Source organism: Pan troglodytes, chromosome 19 (assembly GCF_028858775.2).
Source record: "Pan troglodytes isolate AG18354 chromosome 19, NHGRI_mPanTro3-v2.0_pri, whole genome shotgun sequence".
Lineage (NCBI taxonomy): Eukaryota > Metazoa > Chordata > Mammalia > Primates > Hominidae > Pan > Pan troglodytes.
Genome location: NC_072417.2, coordinates 95,450,359 through 95,464,195, shown reverse-complemented (window position 1 = coordinate 95,464,195; position 13,837 = coordinate 95,450,359). Strand labels below are relative to the sequence as shown.

At 58.7% G+C, this 13,837-nt stretch overlaps 1 protein-coding gene across 11 annotated transcripts in view; it reads left to right on the top strand.

The window, feature by feature from the left end:
• Window positions 1-10,560, top strand: part of CCDC57 (coiled-coil domain containing 57) — a 114,637-nt gene extending 104,077 nt beyond the window's left edge. For 5 of the 11 annotated variants that reach the window (XR_010153405.1, XR_010153408.1, XM_063800056.1 and 2 more), the window contains one exon: window positions 10,161-10,560. Coding sequence is in view for 6 of the 11 variants with exons in the window: in XM_063800056.1 (XP_063656126.1) it covers window positions 10,161-10,345 (185 nt within the window). In the remaining 5 variants the exon portion in view is untranslated. Of the gene's footprint in view, window positions 1-3,088; window positions 3,276-4,425; window positions 4,646-10,160 lie in introns of all 11 variants that reach the window. The other 6 variants (XR_010153404.1, XM_063800050.1, XR_010153406.1 and 3 more) reach the window with 6 other exon arrangements.
• The last annotated feature ends 3,277 nt before the right edge of the window (window positions 10,561-13,837 follow it).

The window sequence follows — 13,837 nt, the reverse complement described above, 5'->3', positions numbered from 1 at the left end:
AGTGAGCCGAGATCGCGCCACTGCACTCTAGCCTGAGTGACAGAGCAGACTCTTGTCTCAAAAAACAAAACAAAACAAAACAAAACAAAAGAAAAAACACCACATAACCCAACTTTCACCCAAAACAAGGCCCAACACTCTTTAAAAGACAAGAAGGCGAGCACCATGGCTCACGCCTGTAATCCCAGCACTTTGGCAGGCCAAGGTAGATGGATCACTTGAGGTCAGGAGTTCACGACCAGCCTGGCCAACTTGGTAAAACCCCGTCTCTACTGAAAATACAAAAAATTAGCTGGGCATGGTGGCAGGTGCCTGTAATTTCAACTACTTGGGAGGCTGAGGCACGAGAATCACTTGAACCTTGGAGCTAGAGGTTGCAGTGAGCTGAGATTGCACCACTGCACTCCAGCCTGGGTGAAAGAGCAGACTCTGTCTCAAAAAACAAAAACAAAAAACAAGAAAACATATAACCTAACTTTCTTTCAAAACAAGGCCCAACATGCTTTAAAAGATAAGAAGACTGGATGTGGTGGCACACGTCTGTGGTCCCAGCTGCTTGGGAGGCTGGGGCAGGAGTATCATGTGAGCCCGGGAGGTCGAAGCTGCAGTGAGCCGAGATCACGCCACTGGGCTCCAACCTGAGCGACAGAGCAAGACAGCCTCTCAAAAAAAAAAAAAAAGGCCCTGGGCACTTTGAGAGGCCAAGGTGGGTGGATCACGAGGTCAGGAGATCGAGACCATCCTGGCTAACACAGTGAAACCCCGTCTCTACTAAAAGAAATACAAAAAAAATTAGCCAGGCGTGGTGGCGGGCACCTGTAGTCCCAGCTACTCGGGAGGCTGAGGCAGGAGAATGGCGTGAACCCGGGAGGCGGAGCTTGCAGTGAGCCGAGATCGCTCCACTGCACTCCAGCCTGGGCAACAGAGCAAGACTCCGTCCCAAAACAAAACAAAAACAAAAAACAAACAAACAAAGTCTGTCTTTGATTCTGTTTTTGTGCTGAGAAGATGATGAGGCTGTCTTCTGTCTATTTCTACTCCTGCACATATGCTCTTTTTTCTTTTCTTTTTTTTTTTTCTTTGGCTCACCGCAACCTCCACCTCCAGGGTTCAAGCGATTCTCCTGCCTCAGCCTCCCGAGTAGCTGGGATTACAGGCATGTGCCACCATGCCCAGATAATTTTTGTATTATTAATAGAAACAGGGTTTCTCCATGTTGGTCAGGCTGGTCTCCAACTCCTGACCTCAGGTGATCCGCCCGCCTGGGATTACAGGCGCGAGCCACCGTGCCCGGCATAAATAATTCATTTTATGATTTTCTCTATAACCAAAAATTATTCAGTAGTAGGTTTTACAATTTTGAAGCAGAAGCAGGATGAGAGGTTTTGATGTTGGTTTCAAATTTTATTGTGTTACGTTTGAAATGAATTGAGACTTGCTCTGTGGCCTGGTATGATGAGATTCTAGGCATGGTCTGTTTGCCGAAAGAGAAAGTGAATCATCTGCCTGCAAGGTTAGCCCTCCTGTGCCTCATGACTCAAGCCAACCAGTCTCCGTTGATGGATGAGTTTTTGCCAGGAGGACATGGGTTTGTTTGTTTTTGAGGAACATGGGTGAGTTAACAGCTTCATCTACTCTCAGTTACCTCTTTCCTGCAGCTCTGTCCATCAGTACTTGACATGTTTTGAAGTTGTACCTTTTTATTTATTTTTTTTCTTTTTTCTGCATCTGAAGTCTTACCTTTTAAAATACAGAGTTCTGGCCAGGTATGGCAGCTCACGCCTGTAATCTCAGCATTTTGGAGGCCGAGGAGGGTGGATCACTTGAGGTCAGGAGTTCAAGACCAGCCTAGCCAACATGGTGAAATCCCATCTCTACAAAAAATACAAAAACTATCTGGCCGTGGTGGCAGGCACCTGTAATCCCTGCTACTCGGGAGGCTGAGGCAGTAGAATTGCTTGAACCCAGGAGGTGGACATTGCAGTGAGCTGAGATCACACCATTGCACTCCAGCCTGGGTGACAGAGTGAGACTCTGTCTCAAAAAAAAAAAAAAAAACAGACTTCTTTGCCTCTTACGACGTTTTCTGCCTAATTCTATTTTATTTTTTAATTTTTACTTTTTCTGTCTTTTTAACTGGATCTTTTATTGTTGGATCTTTTGTTTTTTTCATTTTTTATTTTTTTGAGACAGAGTCTCATTCTGTCGCCCAGGCTGGAGTGCGGTGGCGCGATCTCGGCTCACTGCAAGCTCCGCCTCCCAGGTTCACACCATTCTCCTGCCTCAGCCTCCCGAGTAAGTGGGATTACAGGTGCCCGTCACCACGCCCGGCTAATTTTTTGTATTTTTAGTAGAGACGGGGTTTCACCTTGTTAGCCAGGATGGTCTCCATCTCCTGACCTCGTGGTCCACCTGCCTCAGCCTCCCAAAGTGCTGGGATCACAGGTGTGAGCTACCGCGCCTGGCCGGATCTTTATTTTTAAAAAGTTCAATCTAAGAATTCTTTTTCATTAGTCAGTTTACTCATCTATAAATATCCATTGAACTATTGTCTACTGGAACTTAATCTCCATATTATTTATTTTCCATTTGTTTCATTTTCCTACATTCTTGTTTTACACTGGAGAAATCAAGTTTTCCTCTGCTGTTTTACAAGTTACACATTCTAATTTTGTCGTGTGGTAACATCTGCCAGCTCACACCGGGCTCACAGAACCTTATGCCTCGCAGCCGCCTCGTAGGCCCCTCGCAGGCATGCGCTCCACACGCCCCCCTCTGCGCCACCCCAGCCCTGGAGTCTGAGCTCTCCTGCGGGGCGCTGGGGCCACTTGGTTTCCTGTCCATGTCTTGCTCTCTTATGGCTTCTTCTGAGCTCTTTCTCCTCCTTCCTTCAGTGACTCCCCCAACACTTTCTGTGTGGGCCTCGGATAGAACGAGGCTGCATATCCCGCCTGTTTAGGAAGCCCTGTGCTTGTATCCCTGTAGGTATTTGGAGGTTTATGTTTAACATGTTTTGATATGAAGATGTAGAAGGATTTTGTGTAGGTTTGGCCTTATCCATATTCTGTCTTCATCGGCCTCCTCGAAGAACTTCATTCTGTCCTAAAGGAAGCAGTCGCAGCTTAAAGAGTGTGAGCACGCGCCCACTCCCCACAGACACACCCGGCCTGCCCCGCCCCACGCTGCCCCTGCCCTGGAGAAAGCGAGGCTCCTTCCTTTCCTGGAGACGCCAGCCACAGTTCTTCAGTGAAACGCTTCACTCTCTGGTCATAGAGGTAGGAAACTATAGCTGTCCCAACTAAATGTCAGGACGAATTAGCCCAACTGGTCACGCTCACAGTCACTGCCTCCACCAGAACTGATGCGGACCCCTGGGAACTGAGGTGTTTGCTCTGTGACTTGGGAAGGACAGCGGAAGGTATTTCCGTTTAGCTCTTGTGGCCAGATTTTTTTGTGAATGAAAATCTGCTGTGCGTCTTGGACACTGTCACATGCACTACCCTGTGTATTTCCCTTTAAAACTCAGAGCCAGCGACAACATGACACCAATGCAACACAAGCAAGAGAGATCCTGCCCTGAAACTCACTGTTGTTTTAGGCTTTCGGTGGACCCTGCTATAAATATGCAGATTTTATGCCCAGTCTGTGACCAGGGCCGAACCTCTTTCCTGAGGGGCTGGGGGACTCCTCCGAGGAGCAAGAACAGCCCGGCTGTCCACAGAGGAGCCCGTTTTCAGGGGTGGGATCACAGGTCAGGTGCTCTCTCAGCACAACTCCAGGACCCGGGCAAGCCATGACACTCATCACACTAGGAGGCAGAGCGCCAGAGCGGCCGCAGGTCACTCGTCTCTGCCACTTGCTCTCCGAGTGCTCCAGAGTCAAGGACTGCGGCCTGGCCAAGGGGACAGTGGCCTGTGGCTTCTGACTCTGAGCTTGGAGAAGGCTTGCTGCTCCAACCTCACGTGGACAGAGGCAAGGAGGCACGTGGGATGGGGCATGGGGATAGAGACCAGCCTGCCCCAGGAGCAGGTGGGTCCACCAGAAATGCTCATGCATTTGCTGACCAGGACTTCCATCCTGAGGTGTGTGCAGAGTGATCCAAAGCCCCCTCGTCCGTGCCGTGACTCTGGGCCCTGGAGCCCACCCCCTTTCTTTAGAAAAGCCTATTCTGTAGGCATCTGTCCTGAGAGCACCCGATGGCACTGTAGGATGCTGAGAGCAGCTGAGGCAGGAGGGCCGGCGGCTGTTCCCTCCCAGAGTCCCATCTCAGGTGGACGCCGGTCCACAACTTCCAGCCCAGGGGCTAATGTGTCTTCTCCAGTCCACGTGGCAGGTGTTGCCAGGGGAGCGGGCAGTCAGTGCAGCTGTTGGACAGCAGGGGGTGTTTCTTCAACCCAGGCTGCCCTCCTTCTCCTGTCACAACAGGGCCCCATTCATTCTGGAACCTGCAGACCAACTCCATCCGCCCATCCTCACAGTGTGCCGAGCGCCAGGCCCAGAAGCACGCACCTACCTGGGGGCCTCTTCCTCCTTTCTGGCGGGGGTCCGCTTTGGCCCCTGATGCTAACCTCGCCCTGTGTGCCGTGCAGCTGGAGTCAAACGGAGGCGCAGAGACGCCATGGAGGGTGACAAGCCACACAGCAGGGTTCGAGGCAGCCACTCCCCACTCCCCACTCCCGCGGCATCTGTGCCCCACCCGGGTGCCAAGCCACTGTGCCATGCATCCCCCCACCCCCAACCTGCTGCAGGTGTGTGGGCCTTTGCCTCTTTTCCCAGGGGAACCAAAAACCCTGGGATCCAGAGGGTCATTGCCCAGATCTCTGGAGAGCAACTCCAGGGGCCTGGTCTCCAGGGGAGAAGAGGGAGTGGGGAGAGGCCTCTGGCCAGGCATGTGGCCCTCAGTGTCCTGAGCAGGTCAGGCAGCTGATATGTGTGTGGCTGGCGTAGCTCCTGCAGAGCCAGGCTCCCTGGAGGAGCATGTGGCCTCCTTCCCAGCTGTCCGCCCTCCTGCCAAGACATGCAGGGAGCAGCCCTGAGACACGGGTCTCAGGCAAAGTGAGTGGCAGGCAGTGCTGTTCCCCGGGGACATGGCGGTGACCTGCTGGTCTATGGCCCTGAGATGCTAGGGTGCCCACCTGGAGCTGTAAGCTGGCCTGGCAGACCTGGGAGGGCCCCATGGGCCCCTTTTGAAAGTTCCCTTTTCATGAATTTTACCCAGAATCTCCCCTGCACACTGGCCCCTGCTGCTTTTTGCTGTCCCCAGACAGTGCCAACAGAGACCACGAGTCGTCTAAACACCAGCCCAGGCACTCAGCACTCAGTGCAGAGTCCTGGCCCGAGGGGCATGAGGCCAGCATTCCTCACTTTAGGACCAGGAAACAGTTCCCATGCCTCCGAAACAGCGGAGACAGCTGCCACTTCCTGTCGCCCCAGCTCAGCCGCTGCCTGTCACTTTCCTTCCGGGGCCTCAGGGCGTTCTCCTGCGTTTACTCTTCTGAAAGGCAGGAGAAGGGTGGGGTGTGGAGATACCCAGAGGCTGTCCAGCTCTCAGGCCACTGCCTGGCCCTGGCTCTCACTGTCTCAGCCTCCTAGTGGCCTCCTCAGCACCCACCAGCCTGCAGCCACCTGTGCTTGGGGTTCTTGGCACCTCCCCTTCCTGTGGGCTGAGCTCAGATGGGCTCTGGTCGGGAGCCGGCCCAGGAGGAAGGCCATGCGTCTCTGGGTCTCTTCTCGCCCAAGTGAGGCCTGTGTGCCTGCCTTCCGTGATGCAGCCTCCGGTAGGGACAGACCCACGTCTCTCAAAGCCTTATGCCCACGATGTGTTTCCCTTGAATTCCCTTCCTTGGGGCTCCAGCTTGCACCCCACTACTAGGTGACTCCTCTCAAGGGCTGGGATGGGGCCCACATTGGGCAACACTGACAGGCTGTAGCAGACAGGCCTGGGCAGGCTCAGCAGCAGCAGGGGACCTGCCAGTGCCATTGGGGGAGTAGCCACAGGCGCCCAGAGGAGGTGCTGGCATGAAACAAGGGGTCAGCCTGTGGTCGGCCCCCAGGCCCCCGAGGGCCCACCTCTCCTCCAAAGGCCAGCAGGTGGGGCCTGAAGGATCTGGGGTTTCCTGCTGGCCCTGCCTCACCAGGCTGAGTGATGGGTGGCAGGACTGCCCAGAGCCCTGGAGCCTGCAATGTCCAGTACCCTCCCCTCTTGTGCATCTGCCCAGTGGGGGCTCCAGGCTCCATGTGCCAGTGAGGTGGGGAAGGCAGCTGGACATAGCAAGCCCGGAGTGTCCCCCTGTGGAGGGACCGTGGGAACCACATCACGTGGGCCTCCCTCCCCTGTACCCCATTGCTCTCCTGTTGTCACACAGTCCCACAAAGGCAGCCCCGGGGCCACGGTGACCCCCCAGGGCTGAGCTCCAGGAGCTCAGGGGTGGGGGTGTCCATTAGGAGACTTTAGCAGGTGAGGGTTGACGCAGGCTGGGGAGACACGGGTGGGCGTGGCCTGTGAGCCTCCCAGGCGTGGGGACCCTGGAAAGGTGCACGCAGCTTCTGGAGATTCGGGGTGGGGGGAGTCAAGTCACATTCACTGTCACTGTCTGCACTAAAGGCCTGGGTGCCGTGCTGACAGTGGTGGGAAAAGCCTTGTTCCCAAGAGACTTGGAAATAATTAGATGCATTTGAGAAGGGTTGATCTTGGGTGCGTGAGGACCCCTGTGGCAGCCAGAGGGGGTTCAGCAGAACAAGGGCCCTTGACACAGCAGGGGTGAACCACAGAGAGCAGCGGAGGCCACAGGGAGACGGAAGGGCCTCTGTGCCACAGAATGGACTTGAGGCCTGAGCTGCCATCAGGGCCAGGCCCTCCCCAGCCCCAAGGCAGGCTCTGAAGAACCAGGGAAGGCGTGGGCTCACCGTCCGGCCCTTCCCAAAGCCCTAGGAAGCTACGTAGGTGTGCCCAGGGGCACCCAGAGAGCCCGGAGCAGCCTGGAGAATGAGCCACCAGAGGCCAACTTGGTCAAGAGCTGAGCTGAGGCTCAGGTGCAGGAGAAGAAACCCACAGGGTGGCCAGAAAGCTGGGGACCAGCTCCGTCCTCTTTGTGCTCAGAGTTCTCGTGCCCCCAGGCTGAGACGGGAGTGAGGGCCACACCTACCCTGCAATAGGACAGGCTATGTCCTCCCTGAGATTCCACCAGCTTCAAACCTCCAAGGCCGGGCTTGGTGGCCCACACCTGTAATCCCAGCACTTTGGGAGGCCGAGGTGGGTGGATCACGAGGTCAGGAGATCGAGACCATCCTAGTTAACATGGTGAAACCCCGTCTCTATTAAAAATACAAAAAACTTAGCGGGGCGTGGTGGTGGGCGCCTGTAGTCCCATCTACTCAGGAGGCTGAGGCAGGAGAATGGCGTGAACCCGGGAGGCGGAGCTTGCAGTGAGCTGAGATCACGCCACTGCACTCCAGCCTGGGCGACAGAGTGAGACTCCGTCTCAAAAATAAAAATAAAAATTTAAAAAACCCTCCAAGTATGGTGCAGCCGCCTGAGGGGACGGAGCCCAGCCTGGGTGGCCCTGCCTCAGCACACACCAGGCCCTGGGAGGGGTTAAGCCTGGGAGGGGCAAGCAGGCCCCAGTCCCCCTCCCCTGGTTAATCACTGCAAGGCCTTGGATGTTTCAGGAACTTTCCAGAAGCTCAGTTCGGGGCCAGAGCACAAGCAGCCCGTGGGGGAGGGGTGCAGGACCCAAGAGGCGCGTTCCTCACGCTGTGCCCGGCAAACTGTGTGTCCACATGGTTTCCCTGCGGCCCAGTCAGCCCAACGCAGAAAGAGAAATCCCAGCCAGGCTTGGCAAAACAGGTCAGGCGAGAAGGAGGGGCAGAGAGTGGTGGAGGCCAAGAGCGTTTTTACACACCAGTTACTGGGTTGACCTCAGATTAGCATCAGGTAGAAGAATCTGGGGTCACAGGGAGTCACGCCTGGGGCAGCCGCCTTGACACATCCAGCTCTGTGCCTCTGACCTAGGACTGGCTGGGCTGGGGCTGTCCGCTGCCCTGGGGTCCTGGGCTCATGGCCAGTTCCCTGCCACCATCACTGAGGAGGGCTCCGCAGGAAAAGGACCAGTGAAGAAACCAGAGCCTGTAAAGTGGATATTCTGAGCTAGGGGCCGGCCTGCCCTGGGGAGGGGGCCAGCTCACCCTCCCTGCCCCGGGGACTGTGACCCACTCACACCTCCCTGCTTTGCCCCGGGATACAGCCAGGGTCCTCCCAGCAGGGCCAGCTCAGGCCTCCCAGGCAAAGGGGCAGGCCCTTCACCCCCCTCCCTCAGCTCACTTTTTCTGAAAATCCCCACAGGCTTTGTCTCAGGAGGATCAAGCCGGGCAAAGGCCCCAGAATCCCTGAGCATTACAGAGGGACAACCAAGGCCTCTGGGTTTGAGGAGACGCCTCAGGGTCACAGTGGAGCACTAGGGCCTGGTCAGAGGACCAGCTTCCCGGCAGGAAGCCCTTTCCACGGGATACCCCACCCTCTGCCAGCCAGTGTGGGGGGTGGGGGGAGGGAGTGGGGATGGGGGCGTTGGCCGGGACCAGGAGGTCAGGCGGGCTTATTGTTGAGAGATAAAGGGTGGTAGCCTTTGTGTGACCAGGAGGAATTCCTCTGGGGGTTGGAAACAAAGGGAGCAGGCAGCGTCCAGCACCCCCCAGGACCCCAGCAGGGGGCCAGGGACTGTGTGACTGTGTGACCCCAACGGGGCTGCAGGAAAAGGAAGACTGGTTCCGGGTGTCTTGAGACCCCAAGAGTGGATCGGAGTGGAAGAAGCTGAGATGGGAAGAGGGGCCCAGGGCCAGGGCTGGGAGTGTGTGGCTGCCCCCATGGGCACTGCGCAGCCCAGCTGAGAGTGCGTCATTGCCAGTGTCCCCAAAGCACAGACGCTTCCCAGTCACCCAGGCTGCACGCAGACCACACAGGCTGGGCTCCAGCAGGAGGCGTTGGCCGCCCGCTGACCTGCCTGGGTCAGCCTGTCCAGACTGCCCACTGGGCCGCATTCAGCCACGTGCTGGAGTCCTCTAGACCTCACCCCGGCCACAGTGTGGCCACGCAGTGCACGCTGAGCTCACATCTTACTGTGGGGTTTTTTGTTTTTTTTTTTTTGAGATAGAGTTTGCCCTTGTCCGCCCAGGCTGGAGTGCAGTGGCGCAATCTTGGCTCACTGCAACCTCTGCCTCCCGGGTTCAAGCGACTCCGCTGCCTCAGCCTCCTAAGTAGCTGGGATTACAGGTGCCCGCCACCGTGCCCGGCTAATTTTTTGTATTTTTAGTAGAGACGGGGTTTCACCATTGTTGGCCAGGCTAGTCTTGAACTCCTGACATGAGGTGATCCACCCACCTCGGCCTCCCAAAGTGCTGGGATTACAGGCGTGAGCCACCAAGCCCAGCCCTTGCATGGATTTTTAATAACATTTTGCTGTTGTTTTACCAAAAAAAACCCCACATTCTTAATTGAAAAAATGAAAAGTAGAGAAAAACTGGCCAGATAAAGAAGATCACCTACAACACCCCTCTGCGAAGATGGTTTTAGCCGATGCTTAGGAAGGGCTACCTGGCATTTAGGCCCCAGCCTCTGTGTGTAGCGCACTCCTGGGCCCTTGGCCTGTGCCTGGCCACGTGGTGCCCACCAGCACGGCCTTTCCTTTGGCCTCAAAAGCCTGGCACTGCTGGCCCATCGGGGAGGCGGGGGCAGACAATGTGTCTCAGATGGTAGGGACACCCGGGGCAGCCTGGGAGGAGGAGCTTTGAGTCAACCATTTACCCCAGCACCCCTGCCCCCTCCTGGGACCCATTACCACACAGCACCCCTGCCCCCTCCTGGGACCCATTACGAAATGGTCACAACAGGACCATTTTCAGAGCCACATGTCCAGGTGCCCAGTGGAGGGGCAGGCCCAGTCCCTGCCAAGCAGGACCCACTGAGCAAGGCGAGGCCACAGCTCTCTGGACACTCCAGGAGGATCCTTTGGCCTTCATGGACTCCTGGAGGAAAGCCAGGCCAAGGGTCACAGGGCCCCCGCTGGCCGGGGACACAGAAGTGCTGCACATGTGCAGTGCCTGTGAGCACAGCCTCCTGCTCCCCCTGCGATCCTGATGCATGCTGTTTTTTTCTCTTTACCTGACAGAGCTCCCAGCTCCTCCAGCAGCCGACAGGAGCCCCGTCAAGATGCAGGCAGGCATTGCCACCCCAGGGATGAAGACAGCAGCCCAGGCAAAGGCCAAGACCACAGGAGCCTCCCGGTCTCATCCTGCAAAAGCTAAAGGCTGCCAGAGGCCCCCCAAGATCCGTAACTACAACATTATGGACTGACTTCCTCCCCCCACCCCGCCCCACTCGGGGTGCTCGGGGCCTACGCATGGTGCCTGTGCTTTCACCTGCGTGTTGGGGGGGGGGGGGTGTGGGCACAGCGTGCAGGGTGGAGGCAGGGAGCTGCAGGGCAGGCTCCCAAATGCTGCTGAGGCGACCCTGCTGACTGAAGGCCTCCCTGAGCACAGGGCCCATTAAAACCAGGTTCCTCCCTGGGGCGTCTGCTTGGCCGTAGCGTTGTTTATCTGTCCTACTTGGGAAATGCAGTATCAAGTGCCTGTGCCAGAGCGTGGCCTGCCCGTGTCACCACCCACAGCCATCTGCACACCAGTGGTGTTGGGGACAGTGTGGCTTTCCTCACAGCCTGGTAGCAGGTAGGGGGCAGATCAGAAAGCCCACCCACAAAGCAGGCGTCTCCCGAGAGTACCATGGGAGGGGCCCTCCCAGAAGGAGTGAGAGCCTTGGATCCCAGTGAACCTGGCCAAGGTGACCCCTGGAAGCCAGGTGGGCACCTGGGCCTCATGCAGGTTGGGGTGTGCATGTCAGGTGCTGACAGGGTGGGGGCCAACCGGGGACAGCGGTCACTGCTGGGCCTTCCACGCCCACCCCCACGAAGGATAACAGCAAAATGTCCCTGCCACCTGAGTGCCCGGGGCCAGGTACCTGCAAGGATGAGAAACGCACACGTAAACTGACGCCCGTCCGCCCGGAACACACTGCACTACCCTGCCAAAAAGCACTTCCAAGAGTCCTCATGTGTCCTCCACACTAACACAATGCTCTGCGACCGGCAGGAGGGTAACTGGGGGTGGTTCATCACACGGACGCAGTGCTCCGCGACCGGCAGGACGGTGACTGGGGGGGGGTTCATCACACAGACGCAGTGCTCCGCGACCGGCAGGACGGTGACTGGGGGTGGTTCATCACACGGACGCAGTGCTCCGCGACCGGCAGGACGGTGACTGGGTGGGAGTTTATCACACGGACGCAGTGCTCCGCGACCGGCAGGACGGTGACTGGGGGGGGGTTCATCACACGGACGCAGTGCTCCGCGACCGGCAGGACGGTGACTGGGGGGGGGTTCATCACACGGACGCAGTGCTCCGCGACCGGCAGGACGGTGACTGGGGGGGGTTCATCACACGGACGCAGTGCTCTGCGACCGGCAGGACGGTGACTGGGGGGGGAGTTGATCACACAGACGCAGTGCTCTGCGACCGGCAGGACGGTGACTGGGGGGGGGGTTCATCACACGGACGCAGTGCTCTGCGACCGGCAGGACGGTGACTGGGGGGGGGGTTCATCACACGGACGCAGTGCTCTGCGACCGGCAGGACGGTGACTGGGGGGGGTTCATATCCCACCCCCACTCCTCGGGAGCCCAGTCTTTGTCCCCCGCACCCCCCAGGCCTGGTCACACTCTGCCCACAGCAGAGTGCAGGGGTGGAGGCAGCCGGTACCCAGCTGGGTGAATTGACGGGCCTTGCCATATACCCTCGGGCCACCTTTCTGAACTGGGCAGACAGCTTCTCTGGGAAGACGATGGGAGAACGCTGCTCCCAGCCCTAACCTGCAGTGCCACCTTGGCAAATCGTGGGACCTTTGCAGCTTTGGTTTGCACCCCCAGTGTAAAATATAGACAGTGCCATCGGCTGGCCTAGCTCACAGGTGTGCGGGCCGGATAAACGTGACAAGCAGAGACCACACCACACAGACAAAGGCTGTGGCCCCAGGGCAGGGGCGTTTGAGGTTAGCCTCCCTCACTTGCTCCATGGGAATCCAGACGGAGTTGGGGATGGGCTGGAGGCTCTCAGGGCTCTGTGGTCTCCCACACATGTCCCCTGGAATCGAGTCACGGCCCTGTGAGGTTTTTTTGTTTGTTTCTTTTTTTGAGACAGAGTCTCGCTCTGTCGCCCAGGCTGGAATGCAGTGGTGCAATCTCGGCTCACTGCAACCTCTGCCTCCTGGGTTCAAGCTATTCTCCAGCCTCAGCCTCCCGAGTAGCTGGGACTAGAGGCACGCGCCACCACACCCGGCTAATATTTGTATTTTTAGTAGAGACGGAGTTTCCCTGTTTCCCAGGCTTGTCTACAACTCTTGACCTCGTGATTTGCCCGCCTTGGCCTCCCAAAGTGCTGGGATTACAGGCGTGAGCCACCAAGCCCGGCCGCTGCCGCTCACTTTCTGTGGGAGCCCTCAGGGTGCTGGACGAGTCTCCAACCTCCTTGGGAGCCAGCCAGGGCTCCCCTGTAGCTGGCCCAGCCCTCGACAGGCTGCAGAGAGCAGGGCCCCGCTGGCCGCTGACCACCAGCACTGGCAGCCAGGGCCACCTGGGAGGTTTGGAGCATGGAGAGCCGGAGCTGCGAGCCCGCACGCCTGAGGCTGACACTGGGCCTCACTCACCCTGAATCAGAAGAACCCCCGCAGTGGGAACAGCAGTGCGGGGCCAGCCCCGGCCCTGTCTTCCCTTGTCCGTCCTTGACCCTCGGTCCCACCGTGCGTGAACCACAGCCCCAGAAGGGAAAAGACGCGGAGTGGCCGCCTGACCCTCAGGCCTGCTCTCAGGAGAGGAAGGAAGCGGGACACTTGCAGAGGGACCGGGGGCCCCAGTCTCCGGTTCCCCTTCAGCGGCCCGGGCTTGCTGAGCCCTCAAAGTAGGACACGCAGCCAGAGACACCTGTGGCCTCACAAGGCCCGCTTGCCCCCCATGGGGTGCCTGGCCCCGCAGGCGCGAAGCGGTCAGAAAAGGGAGGCCGCGCTTCAGGGCTCAGGCCGCCCAAGGGGCAACGATTCGAGGAATCACTCGGGAGGGAGGGAGCGCGCGAAGGCCGGGCTGAGCCCCCGCCCGTGGGTGCGCGCCTGGAAAACTCGCAGCCTCTGCCCTGGGAAGTGGGGCAGCGGCTCCCTTTGTTCGCACCACACCAGGTGGGTGTCCCGGCCGACTCCGCTCGCCACGTGGCCGCGCCCCTCCCCTCCGCCGAGCTCCAGCGGCCTGGAGTGCGCTCGCCCGTTCGGCCCTGCGCCTCGTCCCGGTCCCCGGGAAGCTGCTAAGGAGGGGCCGTCGGGTGGGTGGACGTCCGTCTGGGGTCTGGGTTCCCCGCCTGACCCGCGAGGAAAACCGGGGAGGCGCTGCGATGACCGGCAGTAACCCCGGCCGGGGCGCCCGCGGCCGGGGTCAACGCCCGCACTTGCGCCGCGGCCCGCGAGGCATCCGGGACCGCCCCGCCGCCCGCCCATCACCCTATCGCCTAGCAACGCCCACCCGCGCGCCGCCATTGGGCCGGTGCGAACACCCCTGGCGCCCGATTGGTTGCTGCTGCCGCCGCGCCGCGCCCTCAGCCAGCTCCGCGCGGGCAGCGACGGCGGCGTGGAGTCGGCGGCCGAAGTGCGGGCACGCGGGTCCGTCCGTCCTTCCGCGCGCCTGTGGGTCCGAGCGCCCCGCCGCAGCCGGCTGGACCCCCGGTGTGGCCACGGTGTAGTCCCCAGTGTGGCCCA